Source organism: Paramormyrops kingsleyae, chromosome 4 (assembly GCF_048594095.1).
Source record: "Paramormyrops kingsleyae isolate MSU_618 chromosome 4, PKINGS_0.4, whole genome shotgun sequence".
NCBI lineage: Eukaryota > Metazoa > Chordata > Actinopteri > Osteoglossiformes > Mormyridae > Paramormyrops > Paramormyrops kingsleyae.
Window position 1 is genome coordinate 1,359,739 of NC_132800.1, and position 22,911 is coordinate 1,382,649.

The following is a 22,911-nucleotide window of genomic DNA, read 5'->3' on the forward strand; positions in this document are numbered from 1 at the left end:
TGCTGGGGATACGGTACGAAGGAAAGTTAAATCCAAGCAGGGTGTCTGGATCACCGAGTCATTTCCATGCCCCTCACCGGTGACGGAGTACAACAAGTACATGGGAGGTGTGGATTTGTCGGACCAGCTGATCCAGTACTACACGACACAGCACAAGAGAATGAAGTGGTACAGGAAACTTCTTCTTCACTTCTTGGACATTTCCGCGACTAACGCCTACATTATCCACAGAGAGATCATGCAACAGGACAGCATGACCCACAAGGCATTCATGGAGGAGACTTGTGCGAAAGACTTGTGTGAATTGCAGGATGCATGTTGGGAACAAAACAAAAGCCCCATGGAAGTGCGCAGCTTGTGATGTCCAGCTTTGCTTTCAACCATAACATTTTAAATGGTCTCAGATTATTGGTGCTGAGTTTGTGCTGAATAAAAGCACATGTAACACTTTGGGATAAATGTTTTTTAGATAGGTGAAATATTTTAAAATGTCAAGGCATGTCAGACTACCCCGAAAGTGGGAAAGAGGCCTCAGACCCCAGGGGGTTAAAATCTATTTTGCATATAATACTTCAGCAGGATGTCAAGGAGCCATCGAGGTAGAGCTGCACTAGGCTGAGCTTCCAGTGCAATTTAAGCATAAACACCTCTGAGCCTGTGAACTCCTGCAACATGCACAGGAAGCTGTGAAAACATGATTGAATCTGCTGGAAAGATAAAAACAGTGTACTGCTCTGGGAAGGAGGGCAGTACAGTAGCTTTAGCTGCACTTCCCGAACAGTGATGAGATTTATCAGTGCTAACCTGTAACTGCATGTACTCCACGCCTTTACTTGTACGTCACCATAATATCATTTTTGAACACAAGGTGGAGACAAAGTTGACCTTCTCCCACATCTATACCATTAAAAAGACCATTGCTGTCCAATCTTCCACAGGGACCATATCCATCTATCTTTTACCCTTTTATCCAGCATGGAGTCACTGTGAGTCTGGAGCACATCCCAGGAAGTTGAGGGCACAAATCAAGGGATACACACTGAGACACCACTGAACCCAAACCACTGAAAGTACGAGACATCTGTGTTACACACCGAGACACCACTGCAGCCTGCAGGTTTCACGAAAAGCATTTTTATTAACATTGTGTATGATGAGTCACACAGTCTGTTCAGCATTTTAAATAAAACTCCATTTATGAAAAACAAAAGCCTAACATTCTGTGGAAACCTAAAAGTAAAGCTTTTATCCTGAAACGTGATATGATGGTAACATCGCAGCTTTAAAGTCCACAGTCAGAGGAGAGCAGAGAGGCAACGAAACAGTGAAGCTGCTCCAGCAGGGGGCAGTGAAGTGCGTAAGAAGAGAGTAAAATTAAAGCCAGAGCCCTTAGAGCTCAGTAACCCCCCCACTGGTACATACTGTATAAACACAAGGGAAAAACAGGAATTGGCAAATACTCTCAAAATCTTGTATTGCGATAACAGACATTTTCTATTATAAAAATAAGCTATGATTGCTAATATGTTTTCCTTATATATGAATGAAAAGTAACATTTCACAGACCATCAGTATATCTTACTTTTACATTTATCTTCTTTAGCAGATGCTTTTGTCCAAAGCAACGTACAAGTGAGGCAAATAGCACCTTGGTCATGGTTCAGATGCAGAACAGCCATTAATGTCTGTTTTTCACTGGCTGATTCTTACTGTCACACTGTAATGTGACAGTGCTGCATGCCATTTAAATACAGCTGACATCACTGTAAGACAGTGTCATCGTGCCCATTGAGGCCGAGGGGGCACGTGGCACCTGAGATTTCTAATATCTATATTTATTATATTTTTATGGTATTACTATTTACAGTGGTATGCAAAAGTTTGGGCACCCTTTGATAAATAACATATTTTGGTCATTTTTTAATGGAAAAGATGTAAAGACAGTCTATGTATGAAATGAGAAAAATGCAATATATTTTCACCAAACATTGATGCATAGTAAATTTTAATGTCATAAATTGAAAAAAATTAAAAATAAAAACATTATTGTGGCACTCTGCAAAAGTTTGGGCACCCTAAGAGTTCCAAAGTCTCAGATTCTTTTTACAAGGTTTCAGACCTTAATCAGCCCAAATATTGTGCATTTTTCGTATTTCCTACAGAGACTGTGTTTACATCTTTTCAATTAAAAAATGACCAAAATATGTTATTTATTGAGAGGTGCCCAAACTTTAGCATACCACTGTATAATAATGACCATTTTATAATACAAGTCAAAAATATTCTTATAATTGTCATAAATGACACCTCAAAGAGTCACACATCCCTTTCCCTGTTACTGGTTTTGTTCCAAATTACAGCAGGTATGCATGCACTCAGAACTCTGCTCTGCATTGATGCAGCAAGTAATTAATCCTATTTACAAAGGTGTATGAAAAGGAATTGCAATTATTTATACACAAATGCATTTGAAATTTTGGCATAATTTGCAAGACAGTCGGCTACTACCAGCTAAAGTTTGCCTTCCCTCGATCCGGTTCTTTGGCCCTCTGGCTCGCTAGCTAGTTGTAACTTGTAATAGCATTGGCATCTTATTTAACACCCTAACTTTAACATAACTAAAGACGCCTCTGTGAGTATCATGACCGGCAGCTCCAGTTTTTTACCGCCACTGTCACAGGGTCACAGGCTATAGTTAATAAAACATTGAATTCTATCTGTTATCTCCAGGTACAGATGCAGAAAAATTCAACACTGTAAGAAACAAAAAGCAGAAAGTCCAGTCCTGTTAAATTACAGAAAATGGTGTCATTATATATTTATGTATTTGTTTGTTTGGGTGGGGTGTCTAATTGTGCTCTCTCAGAATTTTGGCTTGCATGACGCCGCTGCTGTAAGATGCTCCTCCCTGGTGATTATCCCTCCCCATCACTGCAGTATCTATGTGTCCCTCACAGCTCTCATCCTGAGCAGCAGCTCCCCACATGTAGAGGAGCCTCTCTGTGTTGCTGCCCCCTACTGGACAAGGAACAGATAAACATTAACATCAGTTCAGCTTCTGAGGCAGTAACACCTTCCTTAGCATTTCAGGGAGTTTGGTGTGTTAATGTTACTGCTACAGGAACAGGAAATGAACCAGACTGATAGATTAATCTGGGAAACCTCTTTAGTTCACTTTCATCTGGCTTAAAATTTCAAGTCTAATTAGCTGCATGTATGATGTTGGAACCGTGGCTGTATACTGTATGTTGTCAAATGAAACATATGACATGTTTGCAGCATCAGACACTAAGTGTATCACAGCTCATGTTAGAGCAGATTGTCCAAACTCACCTCTCTGTGCTTCCGGGCGACTGAGCTGTAGACCACATCACTGGCTGGGGTTACAGCAGGACGGTGTGAAGAACATCTAGAGGACACCTGCTGAGAGCATTTAGCTGCTTACAGTGGAGGTACAAGACCAACCTTTGTGCAGAAACCACAAATCCATAAACTCCCAAACCTCCCATGTGAATCACTGTGAAATATCAAGGGTATCATGGTACTTCTTGGTACATTACAGCTAATTCTGATACACATGGAGCTGAGAGATCAGCTGAGGTGTAGATGTTCCTGCCCAGTCAGCACATTATTGATATGCGTGTCACTCTCATTGTGATACTGGTCCTATGCCTGAACCAAACACTGATTTACATGAAACCATCTTACCTCTGGGTCTGACAGGACAATGGATCTGTAGGTGACATCAGCACCAGGCTCCTCAGAGGCCTGAGAGAGGATCACATTATGACCATGTATCTATACAGAACCACCTGTCCATTCTTTGACTGACAGCAATAGAACGTCATTGTTTGTGAATTTTGTGATAATCATAATAATGAATTATGAAAATGTATTGCATAAACTATGATGCACGCACCACATTTCAATCAATTTGACAAACAGCTTCTAAATCCTCACCTATAGCCTGTGTGCATCAGCAAGAAATCACTGCAGTTTCAGCTCGCTGACCCAAGTAAGCCAGCAGCAGCAGCACTATCTCGCCTAGTTTTCTGTGAAGTTCAGAGCCTGATCCCTGACGCCGGGCACAAGCTTGCACATAAGTGACATTTGTTTCCATCACAGTTCATACCTGTTGTTGTCTTTCACCCACATCAGCATTTTTTGCCGCATTCCCTCGCACGCCTTCTCCTTTTCTTTTCTTCTTTTTCTGCCTTGAGCACTTGATAACGTTTTTGCTCTCCCCATCCTGCCGCAAATAGATGCCCCACCACGTCAGGGAGCGACAGGCTACTATCACTCTGGCTTCTACTAAATAAACGCTCAGCAGTGCCCCCCCCCTGCCCCCCATCTAACATCTACTGCCAGTGGCCAGGCCTTACGTTTCTTAAATGTTTTAAACAGCATATTTAGAGCACAGTCATGAGTTAAAAGCACAAGAACAGTGTTAAAACATAGATGTCAATGATATATATTTTTTGTCCCTCCCTTGGATCTGTAGGTGACATCAGCACCAGGCTCCTCAGAGGCCTGAGAGAGGATCACATTATGACCATGTATCTCTACAGAACCACCTGTCCATTCTTTAACTGACAGAAATGGAACGTCAGTGTTGGTGAATTTTGTGATAATCATAATAATGAATTATGAAAATGTATTGCATAAACTATAATTGCTTTACGTACACTGTAAAAAAATCCCGTTGTTTTTACGGAAAAAAGCTGGCAGCTGTGGTTGCCAGAATTATTCTGTAAAAAATACTGTACACGTGTAAACAACTTTACAGAAACATCTATAAATTGTACTGGATTTCAATGTAAAACAACCACCTACTACATGTAAAGTTTACTTGGTTTAAGTGTAAAATAAACAACGATTAGATGTAAATTATACTGAAATAACTGGTACAACAGCAGCATGGCCCTGCTAAATTAACAGAAAGAAGATGTTGAAACTGCAAATTAACTATGTAAAAGTTATAAAGCTGTTTACATTCTTAACGAATTTATTTACAGAATTACTCTGGTAACCACAGCTGCCAACACTCTCTTGCCGAGGTAACACGCTCTTTATTAGTAGTCCAGAAAAGAACTACATTAGGCACCCAATGAGCACCGAACCAATTATATACAGGAAACACGAGGTTGTCAGACGCTCAACTGTAAGACGCATACACGGTGGGAGATTTACGGACGCTAATTACACACGAGGATTGGACAGGGTACACATAAGACACAGGTAAACACACGCGACAATAAGGAAATATAACCATTAGCAATAACAACAACAATACAAGGGCTATTTACAAATGCGCGCGGGGCATGCTGGGACATGAGCCCCGCCGGTGCTGCAGTATTTTTTATCACCTCAGTGGAAAAATACCTTCTTATCAACGGACCAGAGGTGTTGCCATGAGGCGAAGTTCTGACGGTAGCCCCAAATGTACCGTCAAAAGCTGTCTGACAAACCAGAAATCCTGAGTTGTGTGGACTATTTCTTGTTGGTTCGTAACGCACGTAGCAAAAAGCAAGTGTTGATATATCATTTAAAGTTTTACTGTTTCTCATCTGTAAAGCACAGAATATTAATTTGTAAAATGTAACACGGTTTCTTTCAGTATAAACAAAGTTGACCTGATTAAAAAAAATATTATTTTCACACCGTTATGGTGTAATTTTAACTGTATTGTACTGGTTTTTATATTACAGTTTGTTTGCGTTTAAACTACAGTAATTTGTTAACTCTACCAAATTTTTTTTTAAAAAAAACATATTTTTACTGAAAAATTAACAGTTGTTTTTTGTTAAGTATTTTACAAAATCTTAATGTCAAATATACGCTGCTCTATTGTTTTTCCTTTTACAGTTTTTTTATGTTGCTATTTTACAGAATTTCTCAGTTAATTTCACGAACATTTTTTACAATGTACTAACAGGGGCGCAACTACTCACTTTTTTGGGGGGTATGCAACAACAATTTTGCAGTTCACTTACTGAAGTTTAAACATATTTCACATTTTTCACCATAAAAAAGGAATAAAGTAAGAAAGCGGAGTAAAAAGTAAGCAGTATCCTACCGACCTTAACGATACGTTCCATGATGCACGCACCACATTTCAATCAATTTGACAAACAGCTTCTAAATCCTCGCCTATAGCCTGTGTGCATCAGCAAGAAATCACTGCAATTTCAGCTCGCTGACCCAAGTAAGCCAGCAGCAGCAGCACTATCTCGCCTGGTTTTCTGTGAAGTTCAGAGCCTGATCCCTGACGCCGGGCACAAGCTTGCACATAAGTGACATTTGTTTCCATCACAGTTCATACCTGTTGCTGTCTTTCACCCACATCAGCATTTTTTGCCGCATTCCCTCGCACGCCTTCTCCTTTTCTTTTTTTCTTTTTCTGCCTTGAGCACTTGATAACGTTTTTGCTCTCCCCATCCTGCCGCAAATAGATGCCCCACCACGTCAGGGAGCGACAGGCTACTATCACTCTGGCTTCTACTAAATAAACGCTCAGCAGTGCCCCCCCCCTGCCCCCCATCTAACATCTACTGCCAGTGGCCAGGCCTTACGTTTCTTAAATGTTTTAAACATCATATTTAGAGCACAGTCATGAGTTAAAAGCACAAGAACAGTTTTAAAACATAGATGTCAATGATATATATTTTTTGTCCCTCCCGTGTTTTGGCGCCCCCCCTGGTGGTGCGCCCATATGCACTGCGTATACTGCATACCCCATTTTTGCACCATTGCGTACTGATAATATTACACTCATACATCTTGATACACATGCTGCTCTCAGTAGTATCATTGTATATATTTTATTCCTGTGTTTACCTGATCTGGGGGGGCTCTTCTGGTGATGCCAGTTCTGTATACAGCTACACGTTCATGGTCTGGGTTCAACTAGAAAAAAGTCACATGTCAGCTATCACTCCTCAAGTCAGTTTCACATAATCTTTTTATAAAGTAAACTTCTTAAAAACAAATCTTCTGGAGTTACTTCCCATGTTAAATATGAACTTACTCTCATTTCTGTGCTCCCTGGATGTTGGTTCCTGGCTGTTTTTTTCTCTGAGGAAAAAAAAGAAAAATTATTCTGCTCACACCAGTGTGTCTGCTCTTAACTGATACAGTTCATTTCGTGTGTAGCAAACACAGGGTCAATTAGCATCTGAAAATATCATCCAGTCTAATAATAGTAAAACTATCTACACAAAATGTATGTGAGCGACTGGCATCTCAGGTGAAATTCCGCATTTCCATGAAAACCTGCATTTGCAGGTAACCCAGGTAATGAATCCCAGCCAGGCCTGGTTGGAGTAACTCGTTTAGGGTTTTGTAAGCTCAGCTGGCTGGACACAGACTCAGTGGGTCAGAGGAAAGCCGGCAGGATCATGGAGGAAAGGCTCCTTCAGGGCTGCTGTGCTCTGATGTCCTCAGGCCCAGTGCCAAGATGTAAAACTGTATCCCCTCATCTCTGCATTCCAGTTTACAGTCATGGCCGAAATTATTGCCACCCCTGGAATTTTCCCAGAGAATGCACCATTTCTCCCAGAAAATAGTTACAATTAAAAATGTTTTGGTATACACATGTTTATTTCCTTTATGTGGAACAACACAAAAAAATATTGGCACCCTCAACTTAATATTTATTTGCACGCCCTTTGGAAAAATTAACTGAAATCAATCATTTCCTATAACCATCACCAAGCTTGTTACACATCTTAACTGGAATTTTCGACCACTCTTCTTTTACAAACTGCTCAAGGTCTCTCAGATTTGAAGAGTGCCTTCTCCCAACAGCAAATTTGAGATCTCTCCATAAGAGTTCAATCGGATTTAGATCCGGACTCATTGCTAGCCACTTCAGAACTCTCCCATTTCTGGGTGCTTTTAGAGGCATGTTTGGGGTCATTGTCCTGCTGGAACACCCATGACCTCTGACACAGACCCAGCTTTCTGACACTGGGCCCTACATTGCACCCCAAAATCTTTTGGTAGTCTTCAGATTTCATGATACATTGCACACAGTCAAGGCACATAGTGCCAGAGGCAGCAAAACATCCCCAAAATATCTTTGAACCTCCACCATGTTTGACTGTAGGTACTGTGTTCCATTCTTCGTAGGCCTCATTCCATGTTCTGTACACAGTAGAATGATGAGCTTTACCAAAAAGCTCTACCTTGGTCTCATCTGTCCACAAGACGTTCTCTCAGAAGGATTTTGGCTTCCTCAAGTACCTTTTGGCAAACTCCAGTTTAGCTTTTTTATGTTTCTGTGTCAGCAGTGGGGTCTTCCTGGGTCTCCTGCCATAGCGTTTCATTTCATTCAGATGTTGATGGATAGATAGAGCTGACACTGCACCCTGAGTCTGCCGAACAGCTTGAATTTGTATAGAAGTTGATTGGGGCTGTTTATCCACCATTTGGACTATGCTTCGTTACAGTCTTTTATCAGTTTTTCTCTTCCGTCCACGTGCAGGGAGATTAGCTACAGTGTCACATGTTGTAAACTTCTTGATTATGTTGCGCACAGTGGACAAAGGAACATGAAGATCTCTGGAGATGGACTTGTAGCCTTGAGATTGTTGATATTTTTCCACAATTTTTGCTCTCAAGTCCTCAGACAATTCTCTGCTCTTCTTTCTGTTCTCCATGTTTAGTGTGGCACACACAGACACACAACAGAAAGGTTGTGTAGGAATTATTAGCTCAGGTAAATTTTAATATCTCCACCAATATGTTTTGAAATTAATTAAATTTTAATTAATTATCATTTAGTGATTATCATTAACTAATTGTTATGCCAAATGGTTGGTTCCTCCAAACTCAATTGCGGTATCCCTGTAAGTCTGTTAATGTGAGATTTAAGTGGGATTCACTAATTACCAGTATCGCTTAGTAACCTGGGTTAGAAGGCTCATCCAGAGAGCTGCGTCACCAGGTAATGTAAACGATTGGTAGCGAAGCTCCCCTCACGGCCGATGAGAGAGAGTCTTAGGTGAGTTTGAGGTTTCAGAGCTTAGTAGCCAGATCGCATAGACAGGCAGAGGCAGGGACTATTGTGAGCACTCAATGAACGGAGGCTGAAGTTGTGTAAAAGACATGCATTTATTCCTAGCTAACACAACTAACATAAGACAGACATTACACTTAACACAAACAACAAACACGAAATAATGGAATAGAAGCAGACAGAATGTAATTATGGAAATTCAATGACCAGATTTAAATGAGTAACCTTAAAAGGGAAATACTGTTCTGCAAAGCAAGCACAGTTTGTGGGAACACGACCCTAAAATCATATAGCAGGTTAACAGAACAGCTTAGTTTGTTAGAATGAAAGGAAGTTGGTTTACTTGGTTGCAGAGGGGGGGGGGGGGGGGGGGGTCTTGGCAGTTGGTTGCAGAGGCTGATGAGCTGATGGGATGATGGCAGTCAGGAAGTTTGGAGCGGTTGTTGGAGTGGAGCCCCTTGGATTCTCTCTCCTTGTGAAGCTTTAAGGTGAAAGGCTTTGTCTTGGTTGCAGTTCTCTGTTGGGTAGCAGGCCTTCACCGGCAGGCTTCAGGAGGGCTTCTTACGGGCTTCTCTTCTCCAGGGCTGATGTTCTCCGCCTCTCTCTTTGGGCTGATGTGCTGTCTCGCTCCTCCCGAGGCTTTGTTCTGAGGTGCCAGGTTTTATAGTCTAAAGTTCATGAATAGGGATGACCAGGAATTTGACTCCTGAACCAATGGCTGACCATCCATTTGGCGGGCTTTTGGGGGGTGTCTGTGGCAGTGCTTTTAGGATTTATGACCAGACCTTTACTGATGATTTTCATTAAACTGGTGCAACTTTTGATCATACACTTTCCTGGTAACCACTGACCAGATTTGGAATCAGGATTTTCCATCAGTTCGACACCAAACATGCCATACCAGCCTGGCGGTTCGCACCTCATACCATCTGTATTAATTAATTAACAATTACTTATATTATGTATGTTACTGACTCACATCAGCATACGGTATGGATGTTTTGGGTTGCACCTCAACACTTTGTACAGACATTACATTACATATTCATATTCAAACAGCACATCTTATCCTTAGATAGGCGTGGCCGTTAGTTTGGGGTAATACCAATTTAAAATGCACATCTGGGAACAACATATTTTGGTCGGTGTGGCTTATCCCAATTGGTCTGCTCTCCAGAATGGATAATGTACACCTTAATTCAGTTCTTTTAATGCAGCATCGTAGAGCACAAAGAGCTTGCTAATGCGCCACAAAGATCAGATAAGGGCCACAGAGGAATGTGAAAAAAGATAATCTGGTATATCTATGAGATTATATATGCAGTGGGGAGCTATACCTATTTATTTATTTAAATTTATATAAGTGTTTAAGTGTGAGGGGTAAAATAGGTGATACTCCATGAACATAGTTATAAAGGTGGCACACAAAACACTAAGATTGTCTAAGGACACACACAGACATAACCTATCTGTATATTGAGACTAGCAATCATAGGCAAAGAAATATACAAGGTATACACAAGCCGACTTATGCCTTGTCCACACGTACACGGGTATTTTTTAAAACGTACCTTTTTCTATACGTCTTGGGCTTTTGTCCACACGTATACGGCATCTTAGGTCACTGAAAACGGAGCTTTTGCAAAACTCCATCCAGGGTGAAGATTTTAAGAAACTCCGTTTTCAGCGTCGACATGTAGACAGGGAAAACAGAGTTTTTGGCCCGAAACGTCAGATTGTGCGCCGTTGTCCACTTTGTTCAACGTCAGAGCGTGCGCTGTTTGCTGTATACATTAGGCGAGTTTGAGCAATGGCGGACTTAGCCGAAATAGTGCTTGTGCTAACCTTGCTGACAGGACTTCTTACATGTGTACAGATAAATGTTGAGTCACTCTCGCATTATATTGATCAACACAGGTGTCGGAATGTGCGCTATGGTTTTCAACTTAACAGGACTGGCAATTAGGCTTCTGATTGACTAACATGGCAGTACGGTTAGTTATACTGTAATGCCGCCTGTTGGTTTGGCATGCTCTTGACAGCGCATTTTAGCGGTTTCATGTGGACGGAAATATTTTAGAAGACAATGTTCGTGTGGACTGGGATTTTTTTTAAAACAGAGGAGGAAAAACACCGTTTTAAAAAATACCCATGTACATGTGGACAAGGCATTAGAATAAACTTTCTTTAGGGTGTTGGTCTGTTGGGTGAGTGACATGTAAGGCAGGATGTATGGGGAGGGGGTTGTGTGCCAAGTCAAGGGACCCCTGTCCTTGAGGTCCACTCTGATGTCCGTAGGTTCCTAAATCTTTGGGCCATAAAAGTTGAAATGCTGGCCTCCCTTGTTATCTGTGTGTGTGAGAGTGTGTGTGTGTGAGGGTGGTCGCTAACCTCCCTTTGGTACTTAGGCCAACCTCTCGTACCAGGTTAGGCCTTGTCTCAGGCAGCCTGGAATCTCAGCCCTGTCATATGTGCATGTGTGATCCTACAGTTGAGTCAACTTTTCTCCATTTTAACTGGCTTCAGGTGTGATTGCTATACTGTCAGCACCTGTTTCTTGCCACAGGTGAGTTCACATGAGCATCATATGCTTGAAATAAACGGATTTACCCACAATTTTGAAAAGGTGCCAATAATTTTGTCCGACCCATTTTTGGAGTTCTGTGTGAAATGATGTCAAATTTGGCTTTTTTTTCTCTCTTTTTTATGTTGATCCAATGCACATAAAGGAAATAAGCATGTGTTTACCAAAACATTTCTAATTGCAGCAGTTTTCTGGGCGAGATGGCACATTTTCTGGAAAAATTCCAGGGGTGCCGATAATTTCGGCCATGACTGTATATACCACAATGCTACACTGTTTTTGAAATGCTCAAGTTCTGAATCGCATCTATGTTGTAGTGGGTGGACATGCTCCTTATTTGCACAGTCATGAAGATGAACAGCGATTATGTATGAAAATCAGAACACTGACTCAGTGGGATACATCAGGTTACTCCCCAGACCCGACGACGATAAGCCCTTGTGGGGACTCGTAGGCCTCGCACGGCACTGCAGTGCGAGGGAAACAGCTTTGTGTACCGTTTTGTTTTCATATTCTGTGAAAGGTGGTTTCATTGATCATCTCCCAGCCTGCCTTGCGCCTGCTATTCATCTGGATCTCACATTGATATTTAATATTATTTGTTAACATGGATGTTTTGAAGTTGCTGTGGAACCAGGTATTATTCCCCCACCAAACTTCAGTACTGGGCAATGTCTACGTGTCTGGGTACTTGCCCTCCTTGAGGCTGCGGGCTAAACTGATAACCTTTCTCTTTCCTGATGTAATGAAATTGTTTGAATCTGGCTGTGTGCTGCTGTTTGCCTTTATCAAAGTGAAATAAGGAGCAAACGCTCCCTGATCCATATCACAGTGTCTCATGGTTTGTAATGGCCAGTCGCCACAGCACTGTTCCCCACTAAATCCCGTTACGTAACGTACCCCCTTCCCAAATCAGTACTGCAGCCAGGGCTGGATTTCCTGTTTGCTCCATTGCAGTTTTTAGTTCTGTTTTTAGTCTGTGTTCCCAAAGGGGCCGTGACCATGTTTTGTGTTTTAATGTTACTGTATAACCTGTGTGTCTGAATGCTGCTGTCTGTGTCTCTGTCCAGCCGGCTTTGGAAAAGGATAAAAGCATGAAGTTGTAGCTGCTGCTTACAGGAGTGCAGAGGGACAAGCATCACTGCTCAGACAGTCAGGTCACTTATACACCGTCTGCATCAGCAGATACTCACTGTGTTTGTCCCACACTTTCCATGTGATGAAGATGATGATGATGACCAACAGCAGCACCAATAAGCCCAGTCCTACATACAGAAACAAGCTGGACCAGAGAGCTGAATGAGAGGGTGGATTTGAACAGTAAAGTCTTACATGCTTTACTGTATAGCAACACAGTTCAGCCACATCTGTACTATTACAGTATACAGGATACATGTGAGGAACAGGAGACACTAACAAAGAGCATGAGAATAGCTGGAGAATTTAAACTACTAATTTCAGTATGATTATTAGCAGGGAAGCACATAACTGGTGCACAAGTATGCATTCAATGTATAAAACAATATGCACGGAAACTTCTTGTCATAGTGAAGCAAATGGACATTAATTTTATGTGTATTTGCACTGTTATGACAAAAAACATCACCATGCATGTGAACCTTTATACAGCTAATGAGTGCATGTACACCAGTTATGTGCATTCCAGTTTATTAGATTACATGTTATACTGTTTTGTAATATCCATCCATCCATCCATCCATCCATCCATTCATCTTCCAAACAGGCCTGCAGTCTATCCCCAGCAGCACAGGGAACAAGGCAGGGGCTCACCCTGGATGGGATGCCGTCTCAGGGATACTATAATTAAGAAAAATAAAATATACACAATATCCTTAAAATATAATATGCATTTCCCATTACTGTATGATCAGTCAGACGCTGTAGCATGACGAGCTGAATACTAACCTCTGTTCCTTATCATTCACTCCTGTGGGGGTCGATCCAGGAGCAGAAGGCTTGATGGTCACTGAGACAGAAGTGGAACCTGGAGTAAGGACTGTGGTGTCTGATTAGGAGGGAAAAGGAAAAACTGTGTTCTGTCAGGCAGGAAAGACTCATAAGGAAAAGGTCATTTATAAAACATTATTCTAAAAAGGATAATGAAAAATATTCAGTAGAGTAGCTGGTTGGATACAGAATAATAAATTAAGATTATTACCAAAGTGTTCATATCCTGGGGCACTGATATTGAACAGGTGAGATTAATTATTTAATTTATACATCAATGTATTTATGACTGAACTGGATGAGTTATTACAGAGTACAGCTGTAACACTGGCCTTTGCTGGGATTAGAAACCAGCTACAGACACATCAGCCAGTCTGACAGCTTTAGTAACGATTCATCCACACAAGGCAGAAAAATAGATAAATCCATAACAAAAGACTCCTACACTTGTCACGTTATACAGATGCATCCTGACCTAGAAGCTGCTGATTCCTGAGGGCTCAGTACAGCTCCAGGTGTAACAAACAGATCAGACACTCGTGTATTTGGTACAGAGCAGGACCTGATAGCATGGAATTCTGCCTCTAACTTTGTGTCAGGGATCTGGGCAGGAATGAATTACATACTAACAGCAGGATTAGATTATATACAATGTATTGACCAGGTAATTAATATGAAAAGAGGTGCATGTATATATAGTTCAATCTGAATCAGAAACTTTGTTGTTCACCAAGAGTACAAGGAATTCCTCTTGGTGCAGGTCATCACAAATGTATTATGGGATGTCTCCCTAGAGGTAATTCTGGCATTTAACATTAATATTTCAGTGCATTCATACAGACACATAAAACTACAGCCATCCACCCATCTATCTTCTAACCCCTCATCCTGGTGAGGGATGTGGGGCCTGGAGCCGATCCCAGGCAGGACAGGGCACAGGGATGGAGTACATCCTGGACGGGATGCCAGTCCTTCACAGGGCACAGAGACACACACTCTCTATTAGAGACACCAATTAGCCTGACTGCATGTCTTTGGACTGTGGAAGGAAACCAACACAGCACGTGGAGAACATGCAAACTCCACACACACAGAGCAGAAGCCAGATTCAAACCCCTAAACATGGACATGGGGAGCAACAGCACCACCTACTGGGCCACTGAGCCACCTACACTCACCTAAAGGATTATTAGGAACACCTGTTCAATTTCTCATTAATGCAATTATCTAATCAACCAATCACATGGCAGTTGCTTCAATGCATTTAGGGGTGTGGTCCTGGTCAAGACAATCTCCTGAACTCCAAACTGAATGAAAGGTGATTTAAGCAATTTTGAGCGTGGCATGGTTGTTGGTGCCAGACGGGCCGGTCTGAGTATTTCACAATCTGCTCAGTTACTGGGATTTTCACACACAACCATTTCTAGGGTTTACAAAGAATGGTGTGCAAAGGGAAAAACATCCAGTATGCGGCAGTCCTGTGGGCGAAAATGCCTTGTTGATGCTAGAGGTCAGAGGAGAATGGGCCGACTGACTCAAGCTGATAGAAGAGCAACTTTGACTGAAATAACCACTCGTTACAACCGAGGTATGCAGCAAAGCATTTGTGAAGCCACAACACACACAACCTTGAGGTGGATGGGCTACAACAGCAGAAGACCCCACCGGGTACCACTCATCTCCACTACAAATAGGAAAAAGAGGCTACAATTTGCACGAGCTCACCAAAATTGGACAGTTGAAGACTGGAAAAATGTTGCCTGGTCTGATGAGTCTCGATTTCTGTTGAGACATTCAAATGGTAGTGTCAGAATTTGGCGTAAACAGAATGAGAACATGGATCCATCATGCCTTGTTACCACTGTGCAGGCTGGTGGTGGTGGTGTAATGGTGTGGAGGATGTTTCCTTGGCACACTTTAGGCCCCTTAGTGCCAATTGGGCATCGTTTAAATGCCACGGCCTACCTGAGCATTGTTTCTGACCATGTCCATCCCTTTATGACCACCATGTACCCATCCTCTGATGGCTACTTCCAGCAGGATAATGCACCATGTCACAAAGCTCGAATCATTTCAAATTGGTTTCTTGAACATGACAATGAGTTCACTGTACTAAAATGGCCCCCACAGTCACCAGATCTCAACCCAATAGAGCATCTTTGGGATGTGGTGGAACGGGAGCTTCGTGCCTTGGATGTGCATCCCACAAATCTCCATCAACTGCAAGATGCTATCCTATCAATATGGGCCAACATTTCTAAAGAATGCTTTCAGCACCTTGTTGAATCAATGCCACATAGAATTAAGGCAGTTCTGAAGGTGAAAGAAGGGGTCAAACACCGTATTAGTATGGTGTTCCTAATAATCCTTTAGGTGAGTGTATATAGAAAGTATAATAACCCCTATTCAGGGGAGTTTAAACACACACAGCGTCCCGACCTGATTATTCCACAAACACCACATACCTTAATGGATGAAACTGGTTCACTTGGTATTCCTATAGAAGCATGAATAATCCACATCCATTTAAATCAGTTACTTACGTTCAGTGCTGGTTGTGGTTGTAGTTGTCTGATTGACAGTAATATGAACTGGGATCTGATGGTCTCTGTCAGCACACCAGTACCAGCCAGTGTCCTTCCTCTCCAGTCCCCTCATTGTCAGACTGAAGACTTTATTTACTCTGTCATCCCTGATCAGGACAGGCCTCCCATCCAAACTCCCAGATCTCTCTGATGCACAGGAGCCCCCGATCTTACACCACAGCTTCAGACTGTCACTGTATCCATAGCGACACTGAACACTGACACTGTTTCCTTCCACACTCGTCACCTCCTGTTTGTCCACTGACAGCAATGGGGAACCTGAACACACAGATTAGGAACTAAATTTTAGTCCACACTTTTTATTTAATATTATTTATTTATTTACCTTTATTTACCTTTATTTTACCAGGAAGTCCCATTGAGATATAAAATCTCTTTTACAAGATAGACCTGGCCAAGGTAGCAGCCATACAAAACGTAAACATATACATGACAATAAAACATTAAACCGTAAACCAGAAGAACAATTGTTTTTGCACAGTGGCTTCTCAAGCAAAACATTGACATTCCTCAGTCACTGAACTATTTATGATGATCTTAAAATCCTTTAAAGATATTAGTGTTTGCAATTTAAGAACTTTTTGAAGGTTGTTCCATGACCATGGTGCGTAATAAGAAAATGCTGTTTTGCCAAGGTCTGTCAGGACCTGGGGGACATACAAAGGCAACCACTTGGAGGCACGCAAGTGGTAGCTATTGGAGCTGATGCAGAGTAGGGTACTGAGATATTCTGGGAGTTTACCCAGCAAAGCTTTGTAAACAAACATGTACCAATGCCGTTTTCTACGGATGGTTAATGACGTCCAGCCAACTAAGTCGTATAAAATGCAATGATGAGTGAGGGATTTTGCATTTAAAATAAAACGTAGAGAGGCATGATACACTGAATCTAGGCTCCTTAAAGTGGAGGAGGCCGCATGCATGTACAGCATATCACCATAGTCTATCACAGGTAAAAAGGTAGCTTCCACTAGTCTTTTCTTTGAGGCAAATGTAAAACATGATTTATTTCTAAAATAAAAACCAATCTTCATTTTGAGTTTCTTAACTAAATTAGAAATATGTATATTGGATGAAAGCTTTTCATCAATCCATATTCCCAAATATTTATATGAAGAGACCCTTTCAATCACTATGCCATCAGTAGTAGAAATTTGCAAATTATCAAAATTTTGTGAGAATGCTTTTGTAAAAATTATAAACTTTGTTTTCTGGGTATTTAAGATTAATTTTAAACCTGTTAAAGCTCTTTGGAGTGAATGAAATGAAATATGAAGTTCTTCTAAAGCCTGTGCTGCAGACTGAGCAGATGTATAGACAATTATATCATCTGCATACAAATGCATTTTAGCTTGGATATGTTTATGTAGGTCATTTATAAAATAGATAATAAAATAGGAGCCAAGATTGAACCTTGTGGCACACCTGTACTTATATCTAGAAAATCTGATTTATAGCTTTCAGAGTCCTACCTGTTAAATAGTTTCTAAATCAATTCAAGGCTGTCGGACTTAAACCGATATTCCTGAGTTTATCTAAAAGTATAACATGATCTACTGAGTCAAATGCTTTTCACATGTCTACAAATAAGGCGGCACAATGCTGCTTTCTGTCCAAGGCTCAAATAATATCATTTGTCACAGTCATAACAGCAGTGATGGTACTATGACCATTTCTAAAACCTGACTGCAACTCACATAGACTATTTTGATCAGCTAAAAACTGTTTCAACTGTAAATTGACCTGAGATTCAAGTATCTTCGCCAGAACTGAAAGTTTAGAAATGGGACGATAATTATTTATTTCAGAACAGTCTCCACCTTTATGTAGAGGGAGAACATATGCAGCTTTCCAAATTGTGGGTATTGTATTTAATTTGAGACTTAAATTAAAAATGTATGCAATAGGCTCAGCAATGACATCTGCAGCCATCTTTAAGAGATAAGGATCCAGATTGTCTGGACCTGCAGATTTTTTATGGTCAATGTCTTTTAATGCTTTGTGGACTTGTTTGACTGAGATTGGTTTAAAATCAAATAACTCAGAACTTACATCCATTACTGAAGAGGAACGTGGGTCATAAATATTGATCCTGCATTAATAAAATGTTTGTTAAATTGATTCACTATAGCAATTTTATCCTTTAATTCAACTGAACCAACCAAAATGTTGTCAGGAAGACTTGAAACATCATTGATATTTGACAGAGATTTCAATAAGATTGAGCAAGGTAGATTTATTTTCCGACTTAAAACTTGGCCTTGTAGGTGCATTCATAAGTTGCACAAAATTTAGAGAGTCACACAGGTCTTTAAGACTATCTACTGAGGTCCTCGAAAACCAATCCCAGTTAAGATCACTCAAAAGTATAAATTCAGAATTATTTAAACCATGTAAAATATCTGATATTGATTTAAAAGCATCTTTTGAAGCAGATGGTGGTCTATAACAGCCAACTACAGTAATACAGGAATTCTTTGCCACACCCACTTTAACAGCCAGTATCTCAAATCCTTTAGTTTTAGTGACTGACAAAGAGACAGAGCTAATAAGCTTTGATCTAACATACATAGCAACCCCCCCTCCTCTACCTACCCTATCAGTTCTATATACTTTATAGCAATCAATAAAAATTAAATCATCAGTTATAGATGTCTTAAGCCAAGTTTCTGATAATACCAGAATGTCAGCATTTGTTGTATTTGCCCATATTCTAACCATATCCATCTTAGGAACAAGACTTCTAACATTCATATGTACAAAACCCAGACCTGTTCGACTTTTAAAATCCGATGGGGTTGGAAAGCAGTGTATAGGCGTAGTAGGCCCTGCATGGATTAGGCTGAACATTACCAGATAACATTAATAAAAGTAAAACCATACACCGTAATTTTAGTTTACAATTTAAAAATTTGTCTGAACCTCTGTCACCTATAAACTGCAGAAATGAATCCTCTGAAATTGTAAAATAATCCTTTAAAATCATCAGTTTTTGAAACCATTGGAGCTCCTTCACCTGTTCTTGGGAGTGGAAGATCTTCAGCTGATGATGTAAACTGATTGACTGATAAACAGGCTTGAAAATTAATATTGAAGAGGTTGAAAACTGTCCATGCTGCAGCGGAGTGCACCCACCCGCACCGCTGCGCCCCTCCTTTTCCTTTACTTTGGGGCTACACAAAATAAGCATCATGTATATAATGAGATACATAGCCCAAACTCACTTGAATTTTAGGCCTATATTTCAAAATTTCAAAATTGACCAGGTGGAAGTCTATAGTTCTTAGGGGTAAGCAGCAACGCAAACAGTTCAGCAAGCCTGCAGCTCAAGACAAAGTCTATACACCACAGCTAGGAGATAGTGTTGAAGCAACACAAAAGCAGTCCAGGCAGAGAAACAGCAAAGGTATAAATCCACTCACAAATGCTCCACCAGTCCGTCACTAGGCCACAAGTCCAGCTAAAAATTCATTAAAGGGTCCAGTTCCATCCAAGGTGAAAAAATAGCAAAGTTTAGCTGATGTCTCACCAATGTCTTGCCAAAGCACAGATGAAGGGGAAACAATCAGGTATCAAGTATCTGCTGCACCGGAAGGATGCGCAAAGTCTTCTTTCTCCCCTTATGATTATAATCTCCTGGACTAGGCCTCAGCTAGGCCTCAGTTTCAAGGCCTCAGGCCTCAGAAAACCCAATGTAAAGTGCAGTAAAAATCTAAAAACGTCTGATTAAAATGTATCATCCAGTAATCCCAAAGTGACTGAGGGGTATTGTTCATAAAGTCATCATTCATTTGTAGTAAAATGATATAAAATAGCATCAAATATCACTGATAAAACACAAAAAGATCAGACAACTGGCACTGATGTACAAACAGTAAACTGGCTTGGCTGCCATCTTGGATTGTTATGAGATGCGTTTGTTATAATAAGATCGAGCAAGGTAGATTTATTTTCCGACTTAAAACTTGGCCTTGTAATTTCTACAGTTAAACAAACAGACGTTTCTTAACATATTACTTATTAGCGATGGCCAAATGAAGCTTGATAAACCATCTTTGGTATTTTTTGACCCCGCTAGATGACGCTCTTGGGTTGTGGACCTCTTGTATCTAAAGTTTTAAAATGCTAAAATCAAATAAATTATAAAACATTTTCTTGTTCTTCATGTTATTGTCCTTCCATTCAGGCTGAATGACATGTTACATACTGTGCATCTCATTGGCTACAGTCTACAGTACAGACATCTTACCTCCAGTGACTGACAGGTGAACCTGATCTTCAACATCTGATGCTCCACAGATCTTCACACCACAGGAATAATAACCAGAGTCCCAAACTGTCAGATTGTTGATGGTCAGAGTGAAGACTCGCTGGTCAGGATCATCTCTGACTGACACTTTACCCTCCTGTGGAGAGTCACTGTGTACTATGGGAGTACATGAATCCCCAAAATACCCTCTGCACCAGTATTTCACATGAGTTTTATATCTGTCCTCATAGAAACACGGGATGGTGACAGATCCTCCTTCCTGTACAGACACTTCTTTCACCGTGGACACACCTGTAGGGACAGTATGAAAATTACCAAGCTGATTAACTCTCACTGCCTCTTACACTTTTATACACATATTAATAAAGAGTCAGCACCAGCCCACTGTAGGTTACAGTACTTCACTTTATTGAAATATTGAAACGTATTTTGATTCTATGTTGGTTTTACTAAGTACCACTGTATTGGGAAAAAAACAATTCACGAAAAGATTAACCAATCAATTAGCTCCATAATTAGTATACAGACACCTCTTTCCTGGCTTAGACTTATGTAAACTTCTACATATTTACATGACAGGCATCTTACCATCAGTGACTGACAGATAAACCTGAACTCCAGCATCTGAACCTCCACTGATCTTCACACCACACCAGTAGTAATCAGAGTCCTCAGCTGTCAGATTGTTGATGGTCACAGTGAAGACTCGCTGGTCAGGATCATCTCTGATTGACACTTTACCCTCCTTTGGAGAGTCACTGTGTACTATGGAAGTACATAAATACCAAAGTCTCCCTTTGCACCAGTATTTCACACAAGTTTTATATCTGTCACCATAGAAACATGGGATGGTGACAGATCCTCCTCTCCATGCAGACACCCAGCTCACTGTGGACACACTGTCAGCACCTGTGGGGAAATAATCAAGTGAATAAAGATTTTCCACATCACAGCATCTCTGAGTATTAATGCTTGGTTTGTATAATACTTGGATTAGGGTCATGTGTGTTTAGCAGAACCATGGGGATGCTGTAAAAGACACAGACTGTCATTCTGGCATAACAACAAGAGAGAGACACAGGAAAACAAAATGGTTTCTGATCTTGGGAAGAGCTACAGCAGGATGTGGGATCGGGAATCTGAGCCTGGGAGTGTGTTCTAGGGTCTGAGAGGAAAACCAGGACCTTAAATCAGTAGTAAAAGGCCCAGATGAGGTGAATGAATGGGCTGGTCACTGTGTGGGATGGCCACACCCCTTCAGTACTATGGCCTTACTTGTAAACATATCCAATGCTGTGATACAGGCCCTCTCCTATTCCCTCTATACATGCTTTCTTTGGGGTCTAATTGCGAACGTTATAATGTAAAATATCATTGCTATGCCGGTGATACGCAGCTCTATCTGCCATTAAACCCTGGTGACTGCTGCTCTCTGACGGCCCTTTCTGACTGTCTTGAGGATATTAAGAACAGGACAGCAATGACTTTCCTCCAGATTAATGAAAACAAGACAGAGGTCATGAGTTTTGGTCGCTCAGGGTCTGTTCATGATCTCAGAGACCAATTAGGGCCTCATTCAGAAAACTCCCTGTTACATACTAAAGATCTTGGTGTCATCTTTGATTCATCATTGAGTTTGATAAACAAATAAATGCTGCTGTGAAGGGGCGTTTCTGTTAGCTGAGCTCAACAGCCAGGCTTAAACCACACCAACAGCCAAAGACATGGAGACAGTTAGTCATGCTTTTCTCTTATCCCGATTGGATTACTGCAGTTTTAGGAAAACTTGCTTAAAAACCCACTTTTATCCTCTGGCCTTTGGTTCTCTTTTATCTTAACTTTACTTATTATTTTATAGTTTAAGTTCAACATTGTCCATAGTCTCTGTTTTTATTATGTATTTTATTTTATTCATTGTATTATTTTGATGCACAGCACTTTGGCACAACATGCATTGTTTTTGAATGGGCTATTTAAGTAAAAATTACTGAACATGACTTGACATACAAAAAGCATTTAAATGTATTTTAGTTCAGCCATCCATCTTGCAGATGCTTATCCAGTACAGGGTCAGTACAGTACAGGGAGCATGGAGCTGATCTGAGGCAGCACAGGGCACAAGGCAGGGGAACAGCCAGGACAGGATGCCAGTCTGTCACAGGGCACAAGGCAGGGGGACACCCAGGACAGGATGCCAGTCTGTCACAGGGCACAAGGCAGGGGAACAGCCAGGACAGGATGCCAGTCTGTCACAGGGCACAAGGCAGGGGAACAGCCAGGACAGGATGCCAGTCTGTCACAGGGCACAAGGCAGGGGAACACCCAGGACAGGATGCCAGTCTGTCACAGGGCAAACACTCACACACAGTCACTATGGACACTTTTAGAGGCACCAATTCACCTGAACCACGTGTCTTTGGATTGTGGGAGGAAACCGGAGAATTGAGAGGAATCCAGCATAGAT

The 22,911-nt window shown here is 41.1% G+C and overlaps 1 protein-coding gene and 1 long non-coding RNA gene across 2 annotated transcripts in view; both read right to left on the minus strand.

Moving 5' to 3' along the window:
* Positions 1-2,852: 2,852 nt before the first annotated feature.
* LOC140588664 (uncharacterized) lies at positions 2,853-3,772 on the minus strand. The gene is made up of 3 exons (XR_011989813.1): positions 3,709-3,772; positions 3,334-3,420; positions 2,853-3,018 (listed from the first exon to the last, which is right to left on the minus strand). It is a non-coding gene; the product is annotated as an uncharacterized lncRNA (long non-coding RNA).
* Positions 3,773-6,316: 2,544 nt separating this feature from the next.
* Positions 6,317-22,911, minus strand: part of LOC111842710 (polymeric immunoglobulin receptor-like) — a 75,866-nt gene continuing 59,271 nt past the window's right edge. Inside the window, exons 2-10 of the mRNA XM_072711623.1 lie at positions 21,036-21,356; positions 20,427-20,738; positions 16,115-16,435; positions 13,530-13,629; positions 13,395-13,421; positions 12,797-12,885; positions 7,028-7,074; positions 6,838-6,906; positions 6,317-6,439 (exon numbers count right to left, since the gene is read on the minus strand). Of these exons, the coding sequence (XP_072567724.1) occupies positions 6,317-6,439; positions 6,838-6,906; positions 7,028-7,074; positions 12,797-12,885; positions 13,395-13,421; positions 13,530-13,629; positions 16,115-16,435; positions 20,427-20,738; positions 21,036-21,356 (1,409 nt within the window). The remainder of the gene's footprint in view (positions 6,440-6,837; positions 6,907-7,027; positions 7,075-12,796; positions 12,886-13,394; positions 13,422-13,529; positions 13,630-16,114; positions 16,436-20,426; positions 20,739-21,035; positions 21,357-22,911) is intronic.